At 37.4% G+C, this 27852-nt stretch overlaps 1 protein-coding gene across 3 annotated transcripts in view; it reads left to right on the forward strand.

The window, feature by feature from the left end:
- The window catches only part of CEP112 (centrosomal protein 112), a 519949-nt gene that overhangs the window by 148935 nt on the left and 343162 nt on the right, over positions 1 to 27852 (forward strand). For all 3 annotated transcript variants that reach the window (XM_053568367.1, XM_053568366.1, XM_053568368.1), the window contains one exon: positions 3820 to 3899. In XM_053568367.1, the coding sequence (XP_053424342.1) occupies positions 3820 to 3899 (80 nt within the window). The remainder of the gene's footprint in view (positions 1 to 3819; positions 3900 to 27852) is intronic.

The following is a 27852-nucleotide window of genomic DNA, read 5'->3' on the forward strand; positions in this document are numbered from 1 at the left end:
ACACGGTAGAATACTCTTTAGCCTTAAAAAAGAAAAAATTCTTCATTTGTGATAACATAGGAGGAGGACAAAATACTACATGATCTCTCATTTATATATGAAATTTGCAAAGAAAAAAAGACTCATAGAAATAGATAATAGAATTGTGATTACCAGCATGGGAGGGTGGGGTGTGGGAAATGGGTAGATGTTGGTTAAAGGGTACAAAGTTTTAGTTTAGACAGGAGGAATAAGTTCTGGAGATTTATTGTATAGCATGGTGATTGTAATTAGTAATTTACAGTATACTTGAAAATTGCTAAGAGAGCAGACTTATAATGTTCTTATCACAAAGATGGTAAATGCGCATGAATATAATAGATACGTTTTTAGCTTGAGTGAATATTCCCATAATGTATACATATATCAAACTTCACATTGTACACCATTTATTATACAAGTCGTCATTTGTCAAATAAAAGAATTCTTTAAACTATCATGCTGCACACATTAAATATATATAATTCTCATTTGCCATTTATTTATCAAAGCACCTGGAAAAAATTTTTCCTGTTTCTGTCTATATCTGAATCTATCAGAACATGGAAAAGTTTAGAACAAGAAAAATCATATATGAAAGGTAACAAAGAGCCAGAAAGCAGAAAAAAATGGCATGCATAAGAATATTTTGGTGATAGCAAAATATATAATAATTTCTCCTATTAAAAGAAGATAATGTATAAATTTGGGCCAATTCCAACTATGTGAGATTTGAAAGTGACTTTAAAGTTTATTAACAAAGACATATTAAAGCAAAAGCATAGGTAAATATGTTTGGGTAAGTAACAATGGAAAGTAACCTTTGAGATATTAGTTTCTCCCTTTAACTTTCTTCCCAGCTGCCCTTCCCCTTGAATAGATTTACTTTTCTCTGTGTTTTTCTAAATTGGAATTTTGATTTTTTACCTAAGATTTTATTTCAAGAAAGGATTTTGAAGACACTAAATAAAACATACGCTTCCAGAATCTTTACATTAAGACATATGTGAGTTTTATTTGGGGGTTTTAATCTTTGATTCTTTGCATTACAAAGACTAGATTTGTGTTGAATGGTGCTTTTGGAGCTTATGTTTTTATTCCAGTCAAGCTGAAAAAACAGTTAAGGACTCTGTTCCATTCACAGTAGTGCCAAAGAAGATGAAATATTTGGGAGTTTATCTAACAAAGGACGTGAAAGATCTCTATAAAGAGAACTATGAAACTCTAAGAAAAGAAATACGTGAAAATGTTAACAAATGGAAAAACATACCATGCTCATGGCTGGGAAGAATCAACATTGTTAAAATGAAATGTCCCTACTACCCAAAGCAATATACAATTTTTTTTTTTTTTTTTTTGTAGAGACAGAGTCTCACTTTATGGCCCTCGGTAGAGTGCTGTGGCCTCACACAGCTCACAGCAACCTCCAACTCCTGGGCTTAAGTGATTCTCTTGCCTCAGCCTCCCGAGTAGCTGGGACTACAGGTGCCCGCCACAACACCCGGCTATTTTTTGGTTGCAGTTTGGCCGGGGCCGGGTTTGAACCCGTCACCCTCCGTATATGGGGCCGGCGCCTTACCCAGTGAGCCACAGGCGCCGCCCAAGCAATATACACTTTTAATGCAATCCCTATTAAAGCTCCACTGTCATACTTTAAAGATATTGAAAAAATAATACTTCGTTTTATATGGAATCAGAAAAAACCTCTAATAGCCAAGACATTACTCAGAAATGAAAACAAAGCGGGAGGAATCACGCTACCAGATCTTAGACGATACTACAAATTGATAGTGATCAAAACAGCATGGTATTGGCACAAAAAGAGAAGTAGATGTCTGGAACAGAATAGAGAACCAAGAGATGAATCCAGCTACTGACCATTATTTGATCTTTGACAAGTCAATTAAAAACATTCAGTGGAGAAAAGATTCCCTGTTTAACAAATGGTGCTGGGTGAACTGGCTGGCAACCTGTAGAAGACTGAAACTGGACCCACATCTTTCACCATTAACTAAGATAGACTCTCACTGGATAAAAGATTTAAACTTAAGACATGAAACTATAAAAATACTAGAAGAGAGTGCAGGGAAAACCCTTGAAGAAATCGGTCTGGGCGAGTATTTTATGAGGAGGACCCCCTGGGCAATTGAAGCACCTTCAAAAAATGCACTACTGGGACCTGATCAAACTAAAAAGCTTCTCCACAGCCAAGAACACAGTAAGTGAAGCAAGAAAACAGCCCTCAGAATGGGAGAAGATATTTGCAGGTTATGACTCCTAAAAAGGTTTAATAATCAGAATCCACAGAGAACTGAAACGTAAAAGCAAGAAAAGAACAGGTGATCCCATCGCAAGCTGGGCAAGGGACTTGAAGAGAAACTTCTCTGAAGAAGACAGGTGCACGGCCTACACACATGAAAAAATGCTCATCATCCTTAATCATCAGAGAAATGCAAATCAAAACTACTTTGAGATATCATCTAACTCTAGTAAGATTATCCCATATCACAAAATCCCAAGACCGGAGATGTTGGCATGGATGTGGAGAAAAGGGCACACTTCTCCACTGCTGGTGGGAATGCAAATTAATACATTCCTTTTGGAAAGATGTTTGGAGAACACTTAGAGATCTAAAAATAGATCTGCCATTCAATCCTATAATTCCTCTACTTGGTATATACCCAGAAGACCAAAAATCACATTGTACCAAAGATATTTGTACCAGAATGTTTATTGCAGACCAGTTCATAGTTGCTAAGTTATGGAAAAAGCCCAAGTGACCATCGACCCACGAATGGATTAATAAATTGTGGTATATGTACACCATGGAATATTATGCAGCCTTAAAGAAAGATGGAGACTTTACCTCTTTCATGTTTACATGGATGGAGCTGGAACATTTTCTTCTTAGTAAAGTATCTCAAGAATGGAAGAAAAAGTATCCAATGTACTCAGCCCTACTATGAAACTAATTTATGGCTTTCAGTTATAACCTAAGAATATGGGGAAGGGGGAGAGGAGGGAGGGAGGGGGGAGGATGGGTGCAGGGAGGGTAATTGGTGGGACTACACCTGCCGTGCATCTTACAAGGGTACATGTGAAACTTAGTAAATGCAGAATATCAATGTCTTAACACAATAACTAAGAAAATGCCAGGAAGGCTATGTTAACCAGTGTGATGAAAATGTGTCAAACCGTCTATAAAACCAGTGTATGGTGCCCCATGATCGCATTAATGTACATAGCTATGATTTAATAAAAAATAAATAAATAAAAAGTCCACACTAGGTATGCTTATCTGTATTTGCATACGAAGAGCTTTCTATAGTGGAGACGAATTTTCATTTAGCCCTTGTTTTGACTTACTCAAAGGATGCCACATGGTTTGGGGGGATTCTGTCCCAAACTCAGCAAATGATTATACAAATAATTCCTAGCCCTGGGAAGAAGAAGTTCATTATAACTCATATGTGTGTAGGGGATACAGATACATCATTTTAAAATATCAAAAGGAATTGCTCTCTTTTTCATTTTTGTACATATCAATTTATTTTAAAAGAGTCCACATGCAGGTACATTCACGCAATTAACTTCAAACAAAAAATTGGTATTGGAAGTATAGTATTGAAATCATTCTATGGTAAATGATTATGGTTGATCAAGGGTCTATCTTGTCATGTCTAAATTACTTTTATTATATATTACAAATGGTTTTGAGATCACTGTTTTATTATTTGCATTTCTGTTTTGAGTAAACTTTTCTTGTCTTCCAATAAATTTTATATGTCTTTGCCACGGTAGCTTCATGACTTGCAGAGTGATGTTGATAAAGAAAAAGAAGATGGTCAAAAGAAAATGCATAAATTTGAGGAAGCTTTGAAGTGAGTAAAATTATAACATATTTAATTAATATAATAATTAATATATAATACTATAATACTATACTGTGAGCCAAATTAAGTAACTAGAACCTAAACATCATATTTTCACAAAAGGCTTGCTATGAAGTCATTTGTGTTGGTTTTCCACCATAAATCTCTGTTTTCAGAGTTTTATTACTAGCCAGTCATGTTTTTAAAAAAACAAGAAAGATCAATTCAACTATTTCTAAATGATAGGAACATAAGAAAATAGTGCTTAGTGGTTTCAGATCCTTTCTGCCTCTTAAATGAAAACAGATTTTTTTTTTTTTAAATGAGAGTTAGGTCTTAGAACATTTACAAATCCCACTATAGATTTTATTGAAAAATTTGGGTAATGAAATGTTTCAGTTGTAAAAAAAAAAAATGTTTCAGTTGTTAAATTTGAGAATAGGTTAATAATACAGGCATTGTTGAGGAAGGTTTTGTATTGTGATATAATTCTTAGAAGTACATTAAAGTATTAAATTTTATTTGTCTTCTTCATTCATTTACTAATATCAGTCTACACATACTACTACTTTTGACCTTGCTGTTTTTAGCCAGACAACGTGGATTTTTTTTTTCAACAAATAATTGACTTTCCACCATTTGTCAGGCAGTGTGTAGTCCCTTCCTATAGGACCATATAGTCCAGTTTGAAATATTTAACAAATTTGACAATAACAGTACAGGGTGATAGTAACTTTAATTGGAGGAAGATCAATAGGGTACCTGACTTAAGAAATTGATTTAAGAAGGAAAGCTTTCTTGAAGTTAGTATACCTAGCAAACTCACAGAGTGTCAGCTAATTCCATTTTTCTTGATTCACTAAACCTCCTAATAGGAATAACTTACCAAAAGACCAAAAAGAATACCCAGTAAAAAATTATGTCTGGGAAGATGGGAAGATTATATAACCCTTCCCTCTCCCTCACTTGGCTAGTTAGTAAAATGTTTTGAGTTAGTTACTATATAGAACATCTTAAAATAATTTATGTACTATGACATTACAAGATAGCAATTATTTATCTACAAGGACTTATTCCTTATTTGTTCACCTCACTAGTATGAATTAGATGAACGCAGAAGAGAACAGTAATATTCATTAAACATTAAGCCATATAAATGTATTTTCTACTTCATCTTGAATAATGACAAAACTAGGGCATTCTTGCTTTTTTTTTTAGTGGATAGAATACCCTCTCTTTATTCCTAATTAACCATTTGTCTCCTTAATATAATCAATAATAACTTTCTTCATGAAGCTTTCTTCTTTTATTGAATTTACCACACCTTTTCTTTTTTGTTCTGCTTTGCCTCTGTTCTTTTAAAATTTCTTTATACTTTCTTAATTGATTTATTGATTTGTATTTTATATCTTTAAAGGAAAGGATAATCCCATGAAATAACAGTGAATCAACAAATAATAATTTTGTACCTACAATATTTATACATTGTAATATACTAAAAGAAATAAGAGGTTTAAAAGACAGAGCTCAAGATATAATGATGTTCTTAATGATTTTTCAGGTTAGGCACTTGTTACAGTACTTAGAGTAACTAAGTATTATGTTATTGACAGTTAGTGCACTTAGAATTAAGACAGTTTTTTCTCAGTGGGATACTAGGGGTTTATGTGTATGACAGTGTGGTATCTGTATTGTTGCCTGGTCAGAGAGCCCTGAAGCTTCTATAGTTTTCTGTATACAACACAATTATTTTCTGAGGCAAGTAACATTCTTTAGAGCCCTTAAATGTTTTTGCCAAAATGTGGAATTTCACTTGGAGTTAAAGAAATTATTTTAGATTATTTATTAAAGATATTTGATTTCGTATTTGCTGTTTTCAATTTTTGTTCTACATATATACTAATCATTTTTGCTTCCTATTTCATTTTTATTGTGGAAAATATTTTAATAATCTCAAGATACTAAAAGTTATCTGAAACTATAACTCTAAATGATATGAATTTTCTGTGTTCATTTTGCTTTTTTCAAAGGTGAGTAATTAAAATGTGTGGGAAATATAGACTCTAATGAATGGAAAATTACTATATATAACAAAATAATTTGGTGCAACTCTTTGAAAGACTAACACTTAAAAAGGGTATTTTTTTTCCTTTTTTTTTTTGGAGCAGTTAAGATCTATCAATTATAGACTTAGATACTATAAGTATCTACAGCGGTTGCCAAACAAATGTATTGGCAACAAAACATCAGAATGTATACTGATAAGAAAAGATGAAAACCAGTCAATTGAGCATCTCTTGTAATTGCAGAAGTTAAACGTGACTTGAGTATTACAAACGTAATGGTTTTGTTTCTGAAAATGTATATACATTTTTTGGTACCTTCTGTATAGCTTGGTTTATTGCTTTTTATATTTTCTTGTATTTATCAAATTTGATTTCAAAGTTTTTGGAACTACAGAAATACTCCTACCTCAGTCTCCCAAGTAGCTAGGACTACAGGCACACACCACTACTGTGCCTAGCCCAAACTATCTTTTCAGTTGATAACTTTTGTAGCAAAATACCAGAAATTGTCCTGAAATAGACTTATTCTGACCTATTTTAACTTTTTTTTTGCACTGGTAAATGGTAAACATTACATATACTATACATATGACACTAACTCTGACACTATTATAGAAGAACTTTCTATTTTTCAGTTAGTATCGAAAAATATGTACAGTAGTAGTAATTTCAATGGAACAAATTATTGCTCTTTGGATAATATGGTTATAAATGACCCTATTGAAAACATGTCCTTATTTAACTAAAACATGATGTATTGTATATGTGTCTGTGAATGAATGTGTATACCGAAGGTTTTACTTCATTTTTTTTTTTTTTTAAAGAGAGATGAAACAAATACAAATCTGGGCCTTTTGGCATGGCTAATACAAACTAAGCATGCATTTTTGCTAGGAATATGCAACAGTCTCATGAATTCTGAAAATTTTATTAGTTTCTTTTTTAATCATTTTCTTGAATTTTCTCATAATGACTTTGTTAAACTGAAACAATATGTTTAGCTGAGTTTTTGCAAAGTTATATGATATATGTAATATAAGCTGGGTGCAGTGGCACTTTCCTATAGTCCCAGCTTCTCGGGAGGCTGAGGTGGCAGGCAGGACTGCTTGAGTCCAGGAGTTCCAGTCCATCCCCGGCAACATGATCGTACCCTATTGCAAAAAAAAAAAAAAAAAAAAAGTAAATATGTAAGATATTTGATTGTTTGAATATTCAGAAATATCTATTAAGGTTTGTTCTTGCCTATATTTGGGTACTATAAATAATGTATATGTACTATAAAGAAAAATGAAACAGTGACTAATTGTATCTTTACAGTTTTTAAATATTTTCTTAAAGCTAGGCAATAGAGTCCCATGGTTTAAAATTTTAAAGATTTTTAAAAAGAACATACAAGGAAAAGCCCTCCTCCTTTCATGAAAGGTCTCTAACTGCACGTTTTCTCTCCTTGGAAGAAGCAATGTCACCAGCCCCCTGTGTATTGTTTCTTTCATTTGCAGGCATCAATATTTTCCACTGTCATCTTCCTGTCATTCTCTACCTGTATTCTGACCATACTCACTTATCTCAAAGGTATTTTCACATAAGGACATACAGAGCTTCCTCATTCTATTCTATATATTTTTTATTTGGTGGACTATTGTTCTTTAAAAACAGCTTCTTATTGAAAAACACATGATGAAAATTCTTGGGTTTGTTTTCTATACATATATAGCTTGATTTTTACATTTAAATTTGTGGTCCGTTTGGAATGTATGCAGTGTAGGCTGTGAGGTGTGGACCCAGTTTGGTTTTATTTTTGGCTTCTGTCAAATGGCTATCTAGTTACTTCAGCATCATTTGTTTAATAATCTAGCCTTTCACTCAGTAGAGTTCCGGTTAGAGTACTTCCATCACTGGTCTTGTTGTGAGGCTTTCTCTTCTGCTCCAGAGATCTGCGTGTGCTTGCACCAGTGCCATGTTTTTTTAATGGCTGCAGTTTAAAAATAATGTTTATTGTCTATTCTTATTCAGCCACAGTGTTCTTTTTCAGAATCTTCCTTTTTTTCTTTTTTATTTTTTTTTGCTTGTTTATATTTTTCCACTTGAACTTTGGAATTAACTTGGTAAAAACTGATTAGGCATTCATGTGTCTGTACATGCATATAAACAAAGGAAGAACTGACATCTTTTAATGTTACATCTTTTCAGAGTATAATATGCCTACCCATTTGTTCAGGTCTTATTTTGTGCCATTCTACAGCAATATACTATTTTTAAACAGATTTTTATTTCACAATAAATTTAAATATTACAAGTTGATTCTGTTATAGTATTAAGCATATATAGTATTTTGACTACATGTTAAGGCATGTGGTATGAAAATTAAAATACAAAGGGAGTCATACATTCCAGGCTTGAAGTTTCATACAGATTTTGAGATATGGATTTTAAAATCTCTGTGTTTGTGGTCATGCTATGAAAAATACATGAAAAATGTGAATTCTTTAGGGCGTCACTTGTTTATACTTCTGTAGCCTTTCAATGCTTATGTGATTTTAGTTAAATTGATTTATTAATTCATCCCATGATATATAACATTTTGGACTAGGAACTTCCTTGGTGCTGAGTATGAAATGCTGAATAAAACAAGCGAGGTCTGTGCTCTGGCCACTATGCACAGGTTTTAAATTGCCCAGCTGTAAAGGGCGCTGTTCACACTATGTAATGTCTTCTTGAAGGTAGATGTGTTTTTCCTGTCTTATTTGGTAACAACAGATTTATCTTGACTTTATTTTATTTGGTTAATATAAGATAGTTATTTTGCCTTCTATTGTACCATCATTGGGATTGCTGCATTGTTTGTAAAAGTAAGCATTTTATAGTGAAGAGATAAAATGAACTATTTCAGTCACTGTTTCAAGACCTGGAGTTAGTAATTTACAGGAAGCTCAGGATCAGTCACCTTAATCTTTGTGTCCATAACATCTTTTTATTTTTTATTTATTTATTTATTTTCATTAAATCATAGCTGTGTACATTAGTATGATCATGGGGCACCATACACTTGGTTCATAGATCGTTTGACACATTTTCATCACACTAGCTAACATAGCTTTTGTGGCATTTTCTTAGTTATTTTTGCTAAGACCTTTACATTCCACATTTACTAGGATTCACATATACCCTTGTAAGATGCACCGCAGGTGTAATACCATTAATCCCCCTCCCTCCACCTACCTCCCCCCTCCCTCCCCTCCCTTTCCCCCTTCTCCCTATTCTTAGGTTGTAACTGGGTTATAGCTTTCATGTGAAGGTCCTACATTAGTTTCATAATAAGGGTGAGTACATTGGGTACTTTTTCTTCCATTGTTGAGACACTTTACTAAGAAGAATATGTTCCAGCTCCATCCATGTAAACATGAAAGAGGTAAAGTCTCCATCTTTTTTTAAGGCTGCATAATATTCCATGGTGTACATATACCACAATTTATTAATCCATTTGTGGATCAATGGGCACTTGGGCTTTTTCCATGACTTAGCAATTATGAATAGGGCTGCAATAAACATTCTGATACAAATACCTTTGTTATGGTGTGATTTTTGGTCTTCTGGGTATATGCCCAGTAGAGGGATTACAGGATTGAATGGCAGATCTATTTTTAGATCTCTAAGTGTTCTCCATATCTCTTTCCAAAAGGAACGTATTAATTTGCATTCCCACCAGCAGTGCAAAAGTGTTCCCTTTTCTCCACATCCACGCCAACATCTCTGGTCTTGGGATTTTGTGATATAGGCTAGTCTCAGTGGAGTTAGATGATATCTCAAAGTAGTTTTGATTTGCATTTCTCTGATGATTAAAGATGATGAGCATTTTTTCATATGTCTGAAGGCCGTGTGCCTGTCTTCTTCAGAGAAGTTTCTCTTCAAGTCCCTTTCCCAGCCTGCGATGGGACCCCTTGTTCTTTTCTTGCTAATGCGTTTGAGTTCTCTGTAGATTCTGGTTATTAAACCTTTGTTGGAGACATAACCTGCAAATATCTTCTCCCATTCTGAGGGCTGTTTGCTTGCTTTACTTACTGTGTTCTTGGCTGTGTAGAAGCTTTTTAGTTTGAACAAGTCCCAATAGTGTATTTTTGAAGCAGCTTCAATTGCCCGGGGGGTCCTTCTCATAAAAAACTTGCCCAACCCAATTTCTTTAAGGGTTTTCCCTGCACTCTCTTCTAGTATTTTTATAGTTTCATGTCTTAGGTTTAAATCTTTAATCCAGTGAGAGTCTATCTTGGTTAATGGTGAGAGGTGTGGGTCCAGTTTCAGTATTCTATAGGTTGCCAGCCAGTTCACCCAGCACCATTTGTTAAATAGGGAATCCTTTCCCCATTGAATGCTTTTAATTGGCTTGTCAAAGATTAAATAAAGGTAATTAGCTGGATTCATCTCTTGGTTCTCTATTCTGTTCCAGACATCTATTTCTCTGTTTTTGTGCCAGTACCATGCTGTTTTGATCACTATCGATTTGTAGTATAGTCTGAGGTCTGGTAGCGTGATTCCTCCTGCTTTGTTTTTATTTTTGAGTAATGTCTTGGCTATTCGAGGTTTTTTCTGATTCCATATAAAACAAAGTATTGTTTTTTTCAAGATCTTTAAAGTATGACAGTGGAGCTTTAATGGGGATTGTGTTGAAATTATATACTGCTTTGGGTAGTATGGACATTTTAACAATGTTGATTCTTCCCAACCATGAGCATGGTATATTTTTCCATTTGTCAACATTCTCAGCTATCTCTTTTCTCAGAGTTTCATAGTTCTCTTTATATAGATCTTTCACGTCCTTTGTTAGATAAACTCCCAAGTATTTCACTTCTTTGGCACTACTGTGAATGGGATAGAGTCTTTAATTGTTTTTTCAACTTGACTATTTTTGGTATATATAAAGGCTACCGATTTATGAATGTTTATTTTGTAACCTGAGACACGGCTGTATTCCTTGATCACTTCTAAGAGTTTTGTAGTAGAGTCCCTAGTATTTTCCAGATATACAATCATATCATCTGCGAAGAGTGAAAGTTTGATCTCTTCTGACCCTATGTGGATACCTTTGATCGCCTTTTCTTCCCTAATTGCGGTGGCTAAAACTTCCATTACAATGTTAAAGAGCAATGGAGACAATGGGCAGCCTTGTCTGGTTCCTGATCTGAGTGGAAATGATTCCAATTTAACTGCATTCAATATGATATTGGCTGTGGGTTTGCTGTAGATGGTCTCTATCAGTTTAAGAAATGTCCCTTCTATACCAATTTTCTTAAGTGTTCTGATCATGAAGGGATGTTGGATGTTATCAAAAGCTTTTTCGGGATCGATTGAGAGAATCATATGGTCTTTGTTTTTTAATTTGTTTGTGTGCTGAATTACATTTATAGATTTACGTATATTGAACCAGCCTTGAGACCCTGGGATAAAACCGACTTGGTCATGATGTATGATTTGTTTGATATGTTGCTGGATTCTGTTTGTTAGAATCTTGTTGAATATTTTTGCATCTATATTCATTAGTGATATTGGTCTATAATTTTCTTTTCTTGTTGGGTCTTTTCCTGGTTTGGGGATCAGGGTGATGTTTGCTTCATAGAACGTGTTGGGTAGTCTTCCTTCTTTTTCTACCTTTTGGAACAGGTTGAGTAATATAGGTACTAATTCTTCTTTAAAGGTTTGGTAGAATTCTGACGTAAAACCATCTGGTCCTGGGCTTTTCTTTTTGGGGAGATTTTGTATGGTTGATGTTATTTCCGAACTTGATATGGGCCTGTTCAACATTTCCACTTGATTTTGGTTAAGTCTAGGAAGGTGATGTGCTTCCAAGTAACGGTCAGTTTCCTTCAGGTTTTCGTATTTCTGAGAGTAAAGTTTCTTGTAATATTCATTAAGGATTTTTTGGATTTCTGAGGAGTCTCTTGTTATTTCGTCTTTGTTATTTCTGATTGATGAGATTAGAGATTTTACTCTTTTATTCCTGATTAGGTTGGCCAAAGGTTTATCTATTTTGTTGCCTTTTCAAAAAACCAGCTTTTTGATTTATTGATCTGTTGTATTATTCTTTTGTTTTCAATTTCATTTAGTTCTGCTCTGATTTTGGTTATTTCTTTTCTTCTACTGGATTTGGGGTTGGAGTGTTCTTCCCTTTCCAGTCTCTTGAGATGTCCCATTAAGTTGCTTACTTCCTCTCTTTCCGTTCTCCTGAGGAAGGCTTGCAGTGCTATAAATTTCCCTCTTAGAACTGCCTTTGCGGTGTCCCAGAGGTTCTGAGAGTTCGTGTCTTCATTGTCATTTTGTTCCAGAAATTTAGCAATTTCCCTCTTGATCTCATCTCTGACCCAGCTATCATTCAGCATAAGGTTATTTAACTTCCATGTTTTTGTATGAGTATGCAGATTCCTGTTGTTACTCATCTCAAGTTTTATTCCATGATGGTCCGAGAAGATGCATGGAATAATTTCTATTCCTTTAAATTTACTGAGGTTAGACTTGTGACCTAAGATGTGATCAATTTTGGAGTAAGTTCCGTGGGCTGATGAGAAGTATGTGTATTCAGTTTTGTTGGGATGAAATGTTCTGTAGATGTCTGCTAAATCTAAATGCTGGATAGTTAGTATTAAATCTAGAATTTCTTTACTCAGCTTTTTGTTGGAGGATCGATCCATCACTGCCAAAGAGTGTTAAAATCTCCGACTATTACAGAGTTGGAGGAAATCAAGTTGCTCATGTCTGTTAGAGTTTCTCTTATAAATTGAGGTGCATTCTGGTTGGGTGCATAGATATTAATAATTGAAATCTCATCATATTGAGTCTTACCGTTAACAAATATGAAGTGACCATTTTTGTCCTTCCTTACTTTTGTTGGTTTAAAGCCTATCCGCAAATAAAATTGCAACTCCTGCTTTTTTCTCGTTACCATTTGCCTGAAATATGGATGACCATCTTTTCACCCTGAGTCTGTATTTGTCTTTTAATTTAAGATGTGACTCTTGTATGCAACAAATGTCTGGCCTGAGTTTTTGTATCCAGTCAGCTAACCTATGTCTCTTTAGAGGGCAGTTTAAGCCATTCACATTAATGGAGAGTATTGATAAGTTTGGTGAAATTTTGGGTATTGAGTTTTTCGAAAGTCCAGTGGGCATTTTCAATCCTTTTGTCGTTGTGGAAGTTGGAGTTTATCAGAAATTTCTGAGTGAGTTTACTTTTGTAGTAGAGGATTGGGTTGGTTATTATGGAGGATAGGTCTGAGAATATCCTGAAGAGCTGGTTTGGTTATGGCAAATTTCTTTAGCATATGAATGTCTTTAAAGCATTTAATTTCTCCATCATGAATGAAACTCAGTTTAGCTGGGTACAAGGTCCGGGGTTGAAAGTTATTTTGCTTGAGGAGATTAAACGTTGATGAACACCCTCTTCTGGTGAAAAGTTTCAGCAGAGAGATCTGCAGTCATTCTAATGTTCTTCCCTTTGAAGGTAATAGTTTTCTTTCACCTGGCCGCTTTGAGAATTTTCTCCTTCATATTAACTTTAGTGAAGTTAATTATGATATGCCTGGGGGATGTCTTATTGGGGTTGAGTCGTGCTGGGGTTCTGAAGCTATCTGCTATCTGAATTTCAGGTTCTCTAGGCATGTCTGGAAAATTCTCTTTCATAATTTCATGCAGAAGGGCCTCTGCGTCCAGTGAGGCCACTTCATCTGTTTCAGGAATTCCTATGACTTGGATATTTCCCTTCTTAGATTTATCCCAGAGCTCTCTGAGTGAGTGATCCATTTTTGCTCTCCATTTCTCTTCCTCTTTGAGAGTTTGGGAGTGTTCAAAGGCTTTATCTTCGATGTCGGAGATCCTTTCTTCTGCTTGGTCCATTCTGTTGCTAAGGGATTCTACTGTATTTTTCATATCTTTGAGGGCTGCAAATTCTTGTTTCAGTGTATCTAAGTCTTTGGTGTTTTGTCTTTAAATTCGTTAAATTCTTGAGAAAGCTTTTGAATTTCTCCACGAATTCCTAATTCCATTTTGTTAATCTTATTTTCTATCCAAATTCTGAATTCGATTTCTGACATCTCAGCCAGTTGTTTGTGAATGGGATCTTCAATTACATCTGCTGTATCTTTTCTTGGGGGGGTTGATCTATTCTGGTTATTAATGTTACCAGAGTTTTTCCACTGATTCCACCCCATGATTGTTTTACTCCCTTTGATTTTCCTCTGGTGTTTTGTTGAGGACCCGTACAGTGCTGTGGCCTGAGAAATCGGGGCCCTGTTTGGTGTAGAGGGCCAAGTGGTTCTGTCTTGTTTTCAGCTGGTTTCTATGTAACCCTAGTGAAACAGTTACTCTGGGTTGAAGTCTCAGCTGTGGAGAAATACCAGCAATGAAGTCACCCCACCCACCACAGGCAACAAATGGAAAAGGAAAATCAAACCTTCCTACAACCACACACCCAGGGCACCACCTGGATAGTCCCCAGGTGAGTTGACTCAGTTCAAAAGGTCCAAGTCAATTGTCTCAGTCAGTAACTGCCTCATGTGGGAGAGTTCAAGAGGTCCCTGGGAACTAGATCACAGGGGTCTGGTGACTGCTCTAAAATGGGTTGCTCCAGTGCTGCGTGGAGTCAGGAAGAGCCACCAGTAAATAGATCAGTCTGGGAAGATTGATGCCTCCTTCCCCACCTTGCAGCTCTGTCACACCCAGTCGCTGCTAGCCCCACAGGGCTGTGACCCAGTCAGTTGTCAGCAGTAAGCAGATACTCCTGGGGTTTGCACCTGCCTAAGTCACAGGGTAGTCTGTGTCTGCTTGACTAGGCCGCTATTCTCTGTCTTTATCCAGCAGGGGGTGGTGTGGCCTGTCAACCTCGGGCACTTGATGGAGGCTGGAGGTGTTCACTCAGTTCCAGCCCCACCCTTAGTTTATGTTACTGGGTGAACAGAACAACCCTGTGGGAGTTTGTTTCTGACCTTGCCAGATTCCTCTGCAGAGGAGGGGCTGATTTGAGTTCCCAGAACCTGTGCCTCAGGCCCTGTCTTTAGTCCTGTGGGTTTGTATTTGCAGCATAATCAGTTGTCGGCTGTAGCCTCTTGGCCTCCTTTGTCTATAGGCTGGTGATCCCCTAAGGGCCAGGTGCATCTTAGGCTCAGTAGAGCGGTCCTCTGGATCAGCCCTACCCTGGGAGTTTCCCGGCTCTCCGGGTGTGTTTTCTAGTCCCCGTGTTCCACCCAGGTCGGTACCGTCTCAGGCAAACCCTTTACTCACGGGGCCTGTGTTTCAGTCCCAGGTCTGTTCCGTGGTGGTTGCCATCTGAGAAGATGCTCGGCCTCATCTGGTTGCCCAGGAAGACAGGAGGAGAGGCTATGGGATATCTGGGGGTGGGCCTTGTTATTGCTGAAGACGGCTGTTGCTCTGTACCTCGGGGCACCACCGCTCCAGTGTGTAATTCCCTCTCAGCCGACCGTCGTCTTCTCGCTCCTTTGCTACAGAGTCAGCACTGGCCAGCTGCAGTCCAGGTCCTGTCTACACCTCTCGAGAGTTCACCCAGGAATCTGGACTCCTGGTGGGGGCAGGTCTCCAGGTCACAGTGTGAGAGTGGAGGGGAGTGTTAGGCGCTCAGAGTTGCAGGTCGTAACACCAAGCTCATTGAGACCAAATGAACAAATAAACAGATACAAAGGTTACCAGGCACATGGGCCCATAGATACAGAGACAGACGGAAACACGTAGACATACAGGCAACAGCGACAATAACAGCAATATAAGAACAACTGCAATAAAAATAGTGATAATCGTAAAATAATTGAAAGAAAGGAAAAAAAGAGAGAAAAAAGTGGTGTTAGAAGGAATGCTAAATTAGAAGAAAGAAGAAATTGCAATTAGAAGACATAGAAATAAAAAATATATCTATATAAAAGGTAATAATAAAAAATTATTGAAATCTCTTCTAAGAAAATGGTGAGGAAAAAACAGAGAAAAACAAAACAACAACAAAAAAACCCCCCATGAAAACCAAACCAAAACAAAACAAAACAAAAAGGCACCAACTACAAAAATATTCTTGTGTGTAGAAATATACCTATAAATATCTATATGTCTGCTGTAGGGATCAACTTTCCTAGGAACATATTCATACTGCAATATACTTTCTGGAGACCAGGTGGCGCTGTGAGTGGTTTCGAGACTTATACCTGATTTACAGTTTGTACCGTTACCATGGTAACCACCTTCCAGGGTCGATGGCCATTTTGGAGTTTCAGTAAAAGTTTGTCGCCTAAGAATTGTGCAACCTCGGCTGTTCTTTTCCAGACAGCACTTGCGACCGACCTTCCTGCTCAGTGCAGGTGTCCACGCTTCCTAAGTCCCTCCACTCTGTTCCCAGGTTCCCCTGCAAACTGGCGACTGCAATCGGCCATAAGGGGAGCGGTGCTGAGTTCACGCGGTCGTTGGCGGGCTCGCGGCTCTATCTCCTGCAGCTGGTTCCTGCGGCTTCAGCAGCCAAACCCGGTCCGCAGCTTCAGTAGCTTCACAGCTTCAGAAGCCAAAGCCGGGTCCTAGGCTTCAAGCCAGTTCCCGTGGTTGGAGCGCTCGGGGGACTTATTCTGAGTTTTATGGTTCAGAGTTTCCCTTTTGGATGGGCGCCCGCCAGTTCGCCGCGCAGCCTGAACCGCCAGCCCCCTCCAACACCTGGGGGAAAGGTGCCCGCCCTTTTGGGTAGTTCAAAATGTCTGTTTCCGGGCAGGATCCCTTCCCTTCAATTGTCCAACAGTTTGCCCAGCTCCCCGTGGTTTTGAGTGGCTCTCCTTTCGGATGCCTCCCTCAGTTCAGGATTAATTATTTGTCAATTGGATTTTGTCAGCATTTACAAGCTGCTGACCTCTGCAGGGGAGGGGTCTGCTGGCCTGCACGGCAGAGCAGGGAAGAATCTCTACAACAGAGTCTGTGATTTTAAATTACCCCTCATATATAGCAAACCTCCAGTTCACTGGGCGTCTCCGGCTGTCTGTCCACTCCAATAATCCACACACAGGTAAGGTCCAGACCGCCTTTCCTCTCACCTGGTGGCTTGGGACAGGTGGGCTACACGTCCGTCCTGTCCGTCATCATGCTCCGCCTCCCATAACATCTTTTTAAACCTTAGTTGCTTGAGTACTTCCCTAATCATCATGCTGCCCTGTTGTTTGGTTATTGTTAGCCCACATGCTCAAACTGGGTCATGGTCTTCTTTCATGTGACTTTCTTCTCTGTTCACATGTGCAGGATGAAAATCAGTGTTTTTTTTTTTTTTCTTGCAGAGGCAGGCCTAATAGAATATCTCTAAAGCTACCCAACTTTTCCTTTCTTTTTGGAGAAAAGAAATCTTGAGATTTAAACATGAAATCTTTTTTCATCATAGAATTTGTATCCAAAACTCTTTAGGGTGCTGCTAATTTTTTTTAGTGCTGATTCCAAATAGCACTATGACTTTAAAGTGCTTTCAGGATTGTATTACTTAAATAATGGGTGAACATGGGAAAAGTAAGTAATTACTATTAGAGTTAACTCAGCACCTAAATAGATCCTGTATTTATAATGTGTTAACATAGTACAATTATTATAAGAAATGGTGAGTAAGAGATTGAGCAGCACCTGGACACAGACCTGCCCCATTTCTGACTTGGGCTAGTTCACCCCTCCTTAGGCAACCTGGTGGTCTCCTGCTCCTGGGAGGTTACCTTACTGAGGTGTAAACCTGGTCATCGTAACCAAGTCAATCCACAGCCTCTGGAGTAGCTGGGACTCTGGGTGCCACCACCACTTCTGACAGATTTTGCAACTATTCTAGGAAACAGCATCCACAGGCATGAGAACTTAAAGAGCAAGAGGAAGTGAAAGGAAAATTAAGGTAAGGAAACAGATAAAAGAAATCACTCATGAGGAAGAATCAGCAGAAAACTCCAGGCAACATGAAGAACCAGTGCAGAACAACCCCACCAAGGGACCATGAGGTAGCTACTGCAGAGGATTCCACCTATACAGAAATGTTAGGAATGACAGAAAGGGAATTTAGAATACACATGTTGAAAACAATGAAAGAAATGATGGAAACAATGAAGGAAACTTCTAATAAAGTGGAAAATAACCAAAAGGAAATTCAAAAACAGAATCAAATAAGAGATGAACGATATGAAGAATATAAAAAGGACATAGCAGAGCTGAAGGAAATGAAACAGTCAATCAGGGAACTTAAAGATGCAATGGAAAGTATCAGCAACAGGTTAGACCATGCAGAAGAAAGAATTTCAGAGGTAGAATACAAAGTTTTTTTTTTTTTTTTTAAAAACACAAAAAACATTTATTGCTCTCGTTAATTTTCAACATTACCAATACAAAGGGTGATACGATTCTGTAGTTCTCAGAAACATTTTCAAGCTGATTTTCAGTATTATCAGCAATCACATCTGTTATCCTAGCTTGCAAATTTTCTAAAGATGATTTGGTTGAACATTAGCTTTCACATGTCCCCATAAAAAGAAACTCAATGGAGTTAAATCTGGCAAATGTGGAGGCCAGGAAAATGGTCCACCTTTTCCAATCCATCTCTTAGGGAATTTCTAATGTAGAAACTGTGGGCGGTGCCTGTGGCTCAGTCGGTAAGGCGCCGGCCCCATATCCCAAGGGTGGCGGGTTCAAACCCAGCCCTGGCCAAACTGCAACCAAAAAATAGCCGGGCGTTGTGGCGGGCGCCTGCAGTCCCAGGTACTTGGGAGGCTGAGGCAAGAGAATTGCCTAAGCCCAGGAGTTGGAGGTTGCTGTGAGCTGCGCGAGGCCATGGCACTCTACCGAGGGCCATAAAGTGAGACTGTCTCTACAAAAAAAAAAAAAAAAAAAAGAAACTGTCTAACATGCAAAGCAATGCAACAAGAAGTATCATCTTGTTGGAACATTATATTCTGTATCAGTCCTAATTCTTCAAGCTAAGGAATAAATAATTTTGCAGCATTTCTAAATAGCTATCCCCATTAACACCCCCTTCAAAATAGAAGGGTCCTATGACTGATTTTTGCCCGAAACACACTACACATTAACTTTGGAAGAATCTCTTTCATGTTCAACAGACTCATGTGGATTTTCAGTTCCCCAAATATGACAATTATGCCTGTTGACTCTGCCACTAATGAGGAATGTTGCTTCATTGAAGATCATCAAATTACTCAAAAATGCATCATTGCTAAGTTTTTCATTGAACTGATGACAGAGGGCGGCACCTGTGGCTCAAAGGGGAAGGGCACCAGTCCCATATGCCGGAGGTGGTGGGTTCAAACCCAGCCCCGGCCAAAAACCACAATAAATAAATAAATATCTATTAAAAAAAGAACAAAAAGAAACATAAAGAACTGGTGACAGAAAGCTGTGTATGATAATCCTCTTTCTAACATTTGATGCACTTGAATTTTATATGCTTTCATGTGAAGTCTTGCCCGCAGAATCTTCTTGTATAGCAGAATTTGGAAGCCTCAGTTCTAGGGATTCCTGTCTTAATGACTTTCTTGGATTTGCCTGAATGGTTTCTTCTACAGATGCTACAGTTCCTTCACTAATACGTGGCCTACCAGACCATGGCGTATCATTGACAGAGCCTGTTTCTTTAAATTTGTCCTTCCTTCTTGTAATGAGTTCTAAAACTTCTTTGGACAGCAGCGGCAGATTTTAGTTCAACCAAAGAACACAGTTTTCTATTCTCTTCTAGTGAAGCCATAGGTCCATGATTAAAGTCAAACTATTTCAAATTAGGTAAGAACTTTATGGACACCCTGTACAGTTCTTTCCACAGGAGTTAATGGAATCATTAGCAAATTCTCAGGAGTTAATGGAATCATTAGCAAATTCCCAGGAGTTATTGGAATCATTAGCTTATTCTCAGGAATTAATGGAATCATTAGCAAATTCAGACCACAAACGCAACAATTGCGAATCACTTTCCAAAAGAAAGACAAAGTTTTTGAGATAACTCAGATAGTAAAAGAGGCAGAAAAGAAGAGAGAGAAAGCAGAACGTTCACTGTCAGAATTATGGGACTTTATGAAGTGTTCCAACATACAAGTTATAGGAATTCCAGAAGGGGAAGAAGAATGCCCCAGAGGAATGGAAGCCATACTAGAGAATATTATAAAAGAAAATTTCCCAAATATCACCAAAGATTCTGACACACTGCTTTCAGAGGGCTATCGGACCCCAGGTCGCCTCAACTCTAACCGAGCTTCTCCAAGACACATTGTGATGAACCTGTCCAAAGTCAAGACAAAAGAAAAGATTCTGCAAGCTGCCGGGAGTAAGCGCCAGTTGACCTACAGGGGCAAATCCATCAGAGTGACTGCAGACTTCTCTAATGAAACTTTCCAAGCAAGAAGACAATGGTCATCTACCTTTAATCTACTTAAACAGAACAATTTCCAGCCCAGAATTCTGTACCCTGCTAAGCTAAGCTTCAAAATTGACGGAGAAATCAAATCATTTACGGATATACAAACATTGAGGAAATTCGCCACAACAAGACCAGCTCTAAAGGAAATACTTCAACCTGTTCTGCACACTGACCACCACAATGGATCAGCAGCAAAGTAAGAACTCAGAAATTAAAGGACAGAACCAAACCTCCACACAGATACAAAAAGATAAAACTAAGCAATGGACTAGCACAAAATAAGATGAATAGAATACTACCACACTTATCAATTATCTCAATAAATGTTAATGGCTTGAATTCCCCACTGAAGAGACATAGATTGGTTGACTGGATTAAAAAACACAAGCCACCCATTTGCTGTCTGCAAGAAACACACCTGACTTCAAAAGACAAATTAAAGCTCCGAGTCAAGGGTTGGAAGACAATTTTTCAGGCAAATGGAATTCAGAAGAAAAGAGGAGTTGCAATCTTATTCTCAGATACATGTAGATTTAAAGCAACTACAGTCAAAAAAGACAAAGATGGTCACTTTATATTGGTCAAGGGAAAAATACAACAAGAAGACATTTCAATTCTAAATATCTATGCACCCAATTTAAATGCTCCCAGATTCTTGAAACAGACCTTACTCAGTCTGAGCAATATGATATCTGATAATACCATAATAACAGGGGACCTTAACACTCCTCTTACAGAGCTGGACAGATCCTCTAAACAGAAATTAAACAAGGATATAAGAGATTTAAATGAGACCCTAGAACAACTGTGCTTGATAGACGCATATAGAACACTCCATCCCAAAGATAAAGAATATACATTCTTCTCATCACCCCATGGAACATTCTCCAAACTTGATCATATCCTGGGACACAAAACAAATATCAACAGAATCAAAAGAATTGAAATTTTACCTTGTATCTTCTCAGACCATAAGGCACTAAAGGTGGAACTCAACTCTAACAAAAATGCTAGACCCCACCCAAAGGCATGGAAATTAAACAATCTTCTGTTGAATAACAGATGGGTGAAGGAAGAAATAAAACAGGAAATCATTAACTTCCTTGAGCATAACAACAATGAAGACACAAGCTACCAAAACCTGTGGGATACTGCAAAAGCAGTTTTGAGAGGAAAATTCATCGCTTTAGATGCCTACATTCGAAAAACAGAAAGAGAGCACATCAACAATCTCACAAGAGATCTTATGGAATTGGAAAAAGAAGAACAATCTAAGCCTAAACTCAGTAGAAGAAAAGAAATATCCAAAATCAAATCAGAGATCAATGAAATTGAAAACAAAAGAATCATTCAGAAAATTAATGAAACAAGTAGTTGGTTTTTTGAAAAAATAAATAAGATAGATAAACCATTGGCCAGACTAACGAGGAATAGAAAAGTAAAATCTCTAGTAACCTAAATCAGAAATGATAAAGGGGAAATAACAACTGATCCCCAGAGATACAAGAGATCATCTCTGAATACTACCAGAAACTCTATGCCCAGAAATTTGACAATGTGAAAGAAATGGATCAATATTTGGAATCACACCCTCTCCCTAGACTCAGCCAGGAAGAAATAGAGCTCCTGAACACACCAATTTCAAGCACTGAAATCAAAGAAACAATAAAAAATCTTCCAACCAAAAAATGCCCTGGTCCAGATGGCTTCACTCCAGAATTCTATCAAACCTTCAAGGAAGAGCTTATTCTTGTACTGCAGAAATTATTCCAGAAAATTGAGGAAGAAGGAATCTTCCCCAACACATTCTATGAAGCAAACATCACCCTGATACCAAAACCAGGAAAAGACCCAAACAAAAAGGAGAATTTCGAACCAATCTCACTCATGAATATAGGCGAAAAAATTCTCAACAAAATCCTAGTCAATAGATTACAGCTTATCATCAAAAAAGTCATTCATCATGATCAAGTAGGCTTCATCCCAGGGATGCAAGGCTGGTTTAACATACACAAGTCTATAAACATTATCCACCATATTAACAGAGGCAAAAATAAAGATCACATGATCCTCTCAATAGATGCAGAAAAAGCATTTGATAAAATCCAGCATCCTTTTCTAATTAGAACATTGAAGAGTATAGGCATAGGTGGCACATTTCTAAAACTGATTGAAGCTATCTATGACAAACCCACAGCCAATATTTTACTGAATGGAGTAAAACTGAAAGCTTTTCCTCTTAGAACTGGAACCAGACAAGGTTGTCCTCTGTCACCTTTACTATTCAACGTAGTGCTGGAAGTTCTAGCCAATACAATAAGGCAAGACAAGGAAATCAAGGGAATCCAAATGGGAGCAGAGGAGGTCAAACTCTCCCTCTTTGCTGACGACATGATCTTATACTTAGAGAACCCCAAAGACTCAACCACAAGACTCCTAGAAGTCATCAAAAAATACAGTAATGTTTCAGGATATAAAATCAATGTCCACAAGTCAGTAGCCTTTGTGTACACCAATAACAGTCAAGATGAGAAGCTAATTAAGGACACAACTCCCTTCACCATAGGTTCAAAGAAAATGAAATACCTAGGAGTATACCTAACGAAGGAGGTGAATGACCTCTATAAAGAAAACTATGAAATCCTCAGAAAGGAAACAGCAGAGGATATTGACAAATGGAAGAACATACCATGCTCATGGATGGGAAGAATCAACATTGTTAAAATGTCTATACTTCCCAAAGCAATCTACCTATTCAATGCCATTCCTATCAAAATACCAACATCGTACTTTCAAGATTTGGAAAAAATGATTCTGCATTTTGTATGGAACCGGAAAAAACCCCGTATAGCTAAGGCAGTTCTCTGTAACAAAAATAAAGCTGGGGGCATCAGCATACCAAATTTTAGTCTGTACTACAAAGCCATAGTGCTCAAGACAGCATGGTACTGACACAAAAACAGAGACATAGACACTTGGAATCGAATTGAAAAGCAAGAAATGAAACTAACATCTTATAACTACCTAATCTTCGATAAACCAAACAAGAACATACCTTGGGGGAAAGACTCCCTATTCAATAAATGGTGTTGGGAGAACTGGCTGTCTACATGTAAAAGACTGAAACTGGACCCACACCTTTCCCCACTCACAAAAATTGATTCAAGATGGATAAAGGACTTAAATTTAAGGCATGAAACAATAAAAATCCTCCAAGAAAGCATAGGAAAAAGACTGGAAGATATTGGCCTGGGGAAAGACTTCATGAAGAAGACTGCCATGGCAATTGCAACAACAACAAAAATAAACAAATGGGACTTCATTAAACTGAAAAGCTTCTGTACAGCTAAGGAGACAATAACCAAAGCAAAGAGACAACCTACCCAATGGGAAAGGATATTTGCATATTTTCAATCAGACAAAAGCTTGATAACTAGGATCTATAGAGAACTCAAATTAATCCACATGAAAAAAGCCAACAATCCCTTATATCAATGGGCAAGAGACATGAATAGAACTTTCTCTAAAGACGACAGACGAATGGCTAACAAACACATGAAAAAATGTTCATCATCTCTATATATTAGAGAAATGCAAATCAAAACCACCCTGAGATATCATCTAACCCCAGTGAGAATGGCCCACATCACAAAATCTCAAAACTGCAGATGCTGGCGTGGATGTGGAGAGAAGGGAACACTTTTACACTGCTGGTGGGACTGCAAACTAGTACAACCTTTCTGGAAGGAAGTATGGAGAAACCTCAAAGCACTCAAGCTAGACCTCCCATTTGATCCTGCAATCCCATTACTGGGCATCTACCCAGAAGGAAAGAAATCCTTTTATCATAAGGACACTTGTACTAGACTGTTTATTGCAGCTCAATTTACAATCGCCAAAAAGTGGAAACAGCTTAAATGCCCACCAACCCAGGAATGGATCAACAAGCTGTGGTATATGTATACCATGGAATACTATTCAGCCATCAAAAAAATGGAGACTTTACATCCTTCGTATTAACCTGGATGGAAGTGGAAGACATTATTCTTAGTAAAGCATCACAAGAATGGAGAAGCATGAATCCTATGTACTCAATTTTGATATGAGGACAATTAATGACAATTATGGTTATGGGGGGGATACAGAAAGAGGGAAGGAGGGAGGTGGGTGGGGCCTTGGTGTGTGTCACACTTTATGGGGGCAAGACATGATTGCAAGAGGGACTTTACCTAACAATTGCAATCAGTGTAACATGGCTTATTGTACCCTCAATGAATCCCCAACAATAAAAAAAAAAAAGAAATGATGAGTAAGAAATCTTTATTTCCAAAATAGTCTTAAATGACTTACAGTATAAACACATATTAACATGTAATTAAAATTAAGATATAACAAACGTATAAAGGTTGGTAGATATTATTGTACCAAAAATAAAACTATTTCTGTATTTAAATTGTAAATTTGCTTTGACTTGAATGAACTCTTGCAGGTGGTTTGAATTTAGTTCAAGTTAAGATCATGTGCTCTAGACCCAGGTGTCATGGGTCCAAATTCTAGTTAAATTACTGTGTGACCGTAGGAACTTCCATGTGATTCAGTTTTTACATCTGTAAAATGAGGACAATAAGTTCTTCCTCCTAAGATTGTTCAGTGGCTTAGAAGAGTTAAAGCATTTAAACAATGTCTGTTACAAGTATGTATTATTATTATAAGGAGTATATTATAAGTATATAAATGTATATAAATTATTTCATTTCTCATTGTCCTTTAAAAAGGTACAAACAGTTTCTTCAGAGGTAGTAATCTTTAACTGGCATCAGTTTTTTCTTTTAAAAAACCAGCTTTATTGAGGTATAATTATCACACCATAAAATTAACTTGTTTTAAGCACACAAATGATTTTTAGGAAATGTACAGAGTTGTGCAACCATCATCATAATTTAATTTTAGAAAATTTCTATCACCCAGAAAGATCCCTTACGGAACCAAATTTTAGAAGACAATGATGATTTTTTTTCTGATTAAAAAGAATATCTAATATGGAACAAGATTTTCAATAGTTGTTTAGCAGAAAATGCAAACTGTTTTTTATTTTGACCCTCACCCCGATAATAGCTGATGGTATGTTGTGCTTTCACTTACTGAAGAGATCTTAGCTAATATTGTCCTAATATGTTGCTTCCTGGTTATTTAACTTTCTGTTGCTTAGACATTGATGGGCGGCGCCTGTGGCTCAGTGAGTGGGGCGCCGGCCCATGTGCCGAGGGTGGCGGGTTCGGACCCAACCCCGGCCAAACTGCAACAGAAAAATGGCTGGGCGTTGTGGCGCGCGCCTGTGGTCCCAGCTGCTCGGGAGGCTCAGGCAGGAGAATCGCGTGGGCCCAAGAGTTGGAGGTTGCTGTGAGCCGTGTGATGCCACGGCGGCTCTGCCCGAGGGCGGTACAGTGAGACTCTGTCTCTACAAAAAAAAAAAAATAAAATACGATGAATTTAAAAATTAGATACTCTTTCTTTCTCCATGTGTGTAGCTCTTGTGTATAAATGTGTTAAAAGGAACCTAGAAAAATATACATACTAAAGTGAAATGAAAGGAGGATGATGTTCATGTTTTGCATATAGTTTTAGTCTTTTTTAATTATAGTATTTGCTATGTTATTTTTGTAGCTTAAGACAATAGTAAAGACAAAGAAACCCATAAAGGGTTATTAGGAAGAATTATAAAACATTAATAGTGTTGTATGCTCACCCTAGTTGGTAAACATATAAAGTTTTATTTATTTATTTTTATTAAGTCATTTGTACATAGATCAGAAATACGTTTATGCCATTATGGAATTCGATGTGTTGATTATTTGTACAAATTGGAGTGCTTACATCCTACTAATCAACATAGCCTTCAGCTCATTTACCCCATTACAGCATTAAGACATTTGTGTTCTACACCTGATAGATCCAACTTGTATTTGCAATGTGCTCCATAGGTATGGAATATATAAGGTTTTAGAGCAGTGGTTCTCAACCTGTGGGTTGCGACCCGCAGGAACTGTATTAAAGGCTCGCAGCATTAGGAAGGTTGAGAACCACTGTTTTAGAAAATTTCTCTACATTTTGCATATATTCTTAAATAAACATGTCAGGGTCCTGAAACATTTTTCCTAAATCACTTAGCCAGCAAGGGACAGAGCAGGGAATAAACCCAGACAGTCTTTGGAAATAGCTGACATCTATTTTGGGTTTTTGATAGAGAAAGCCTTCAGTGTGATTCATATGATAAATGGATAGGTGCCAGAGTTGACACATTCTTTTCTGGTTCTATTTACAGGTGAGAATTTTTCTCACCTACAATGGAAAGAGTACCCTGCCACACAGCTTTTAAAGAAAGGCTATTAGGAGGCCTATGGAATATAGAATAGGAAATAAAGCTTTCTAGTAAGTGTACAATTAGGATTTTTTAATGACAGTTAAGTGAATTCTCCGTGGAGGATTATAGTACATTTTAGACATGCTTCAAGTTTCCTTCTTGTGGGAATTTATGTGTAATGCATAAAGTTATCTGCTACTTTTATCAGTCTTACTTTGTAAACTTGAATCTGATTATACTACATAACATATATTTTGATTCCTAACATTTCAGGATAGGTAAATTACATGAATTAACTGTACTTCAGGAAGATTATTCTGGCAGGAGTGAAAATATTATAAATTTAAATAATGAGAAGAGGGAAGCAGAAAAACAAGAACAATGAGGCTATTCTAATAGTCCATGAAGGAGATGGTGAACTCTGAGACAGTGGTGAGTCTTTGATGGAGAGGATGCATGCAGCCTCCATGGTTTAGACTCTCCAGGACAAGGAGCATCTCCGGAACTGTCCAATCCCAATTGAAAAGCTTTTTTCATCAAAGTCAGAATTAACATTCACAAATAACTTTAAGAGATATGCTGTTGAAAAACTGTATTATTTTATATTTTTCTATAACATATATTGAATAAATGGAAACGAAGTATAGATACTAAATTTTAAAATTCTGAAGATATAAAGTCAAGGATTTTAAGCTTTTGAACATTAGAATTTAGATTATTTGTATAATATGTCTCTATTCATACAGAAGATGCAAAAAATGTATGCACATTTTTTTTTTTTTTTTTTTGTAGAGACAGAGTTTTACTTTATGGCCCTCAGTAGAGTGCCGTGGCCTCACACAGCTCACAGCAACCTCCAACTCCTGGGCTTAAGCGATTCTCTTGCCTCAGCCTCCCGAGTAGCTGGGACCACAGGTGCCCGCCACAACGCCCGGCTATTTTTTGGTTGCAGTTTGGCTGGGGCCGGGTTCGAACCCGCCACCCTCGGTATATGGGGCCGGCCCCTTACCTACTGAGCCACAGGTGCCGCCCAAAATGTATGCACATTTTAAGAAGGGAAAATACTGTATTAAAATTGTCATATTCAATATAGACCAATAACAAAAGATGAATGAAAGTCAACTTTGAGCACCTA

The sequence above is a fragment of the Nycticebus coucang genome, chromosome 18 (genome assembly GCF_027406575.1).
Source record: "Nycticebus coucang isolate mNycCou1 chromosome 18, mNycCou1.pri, whole genome shotgun sequence".
Classification (NCBI taxonomy): domain Eukaryota; kingdom Metazoa; phylum Chordata; class Mammalia; order Primates; family Lorisidae; genus Nycticebus; species Nycticebus coucang.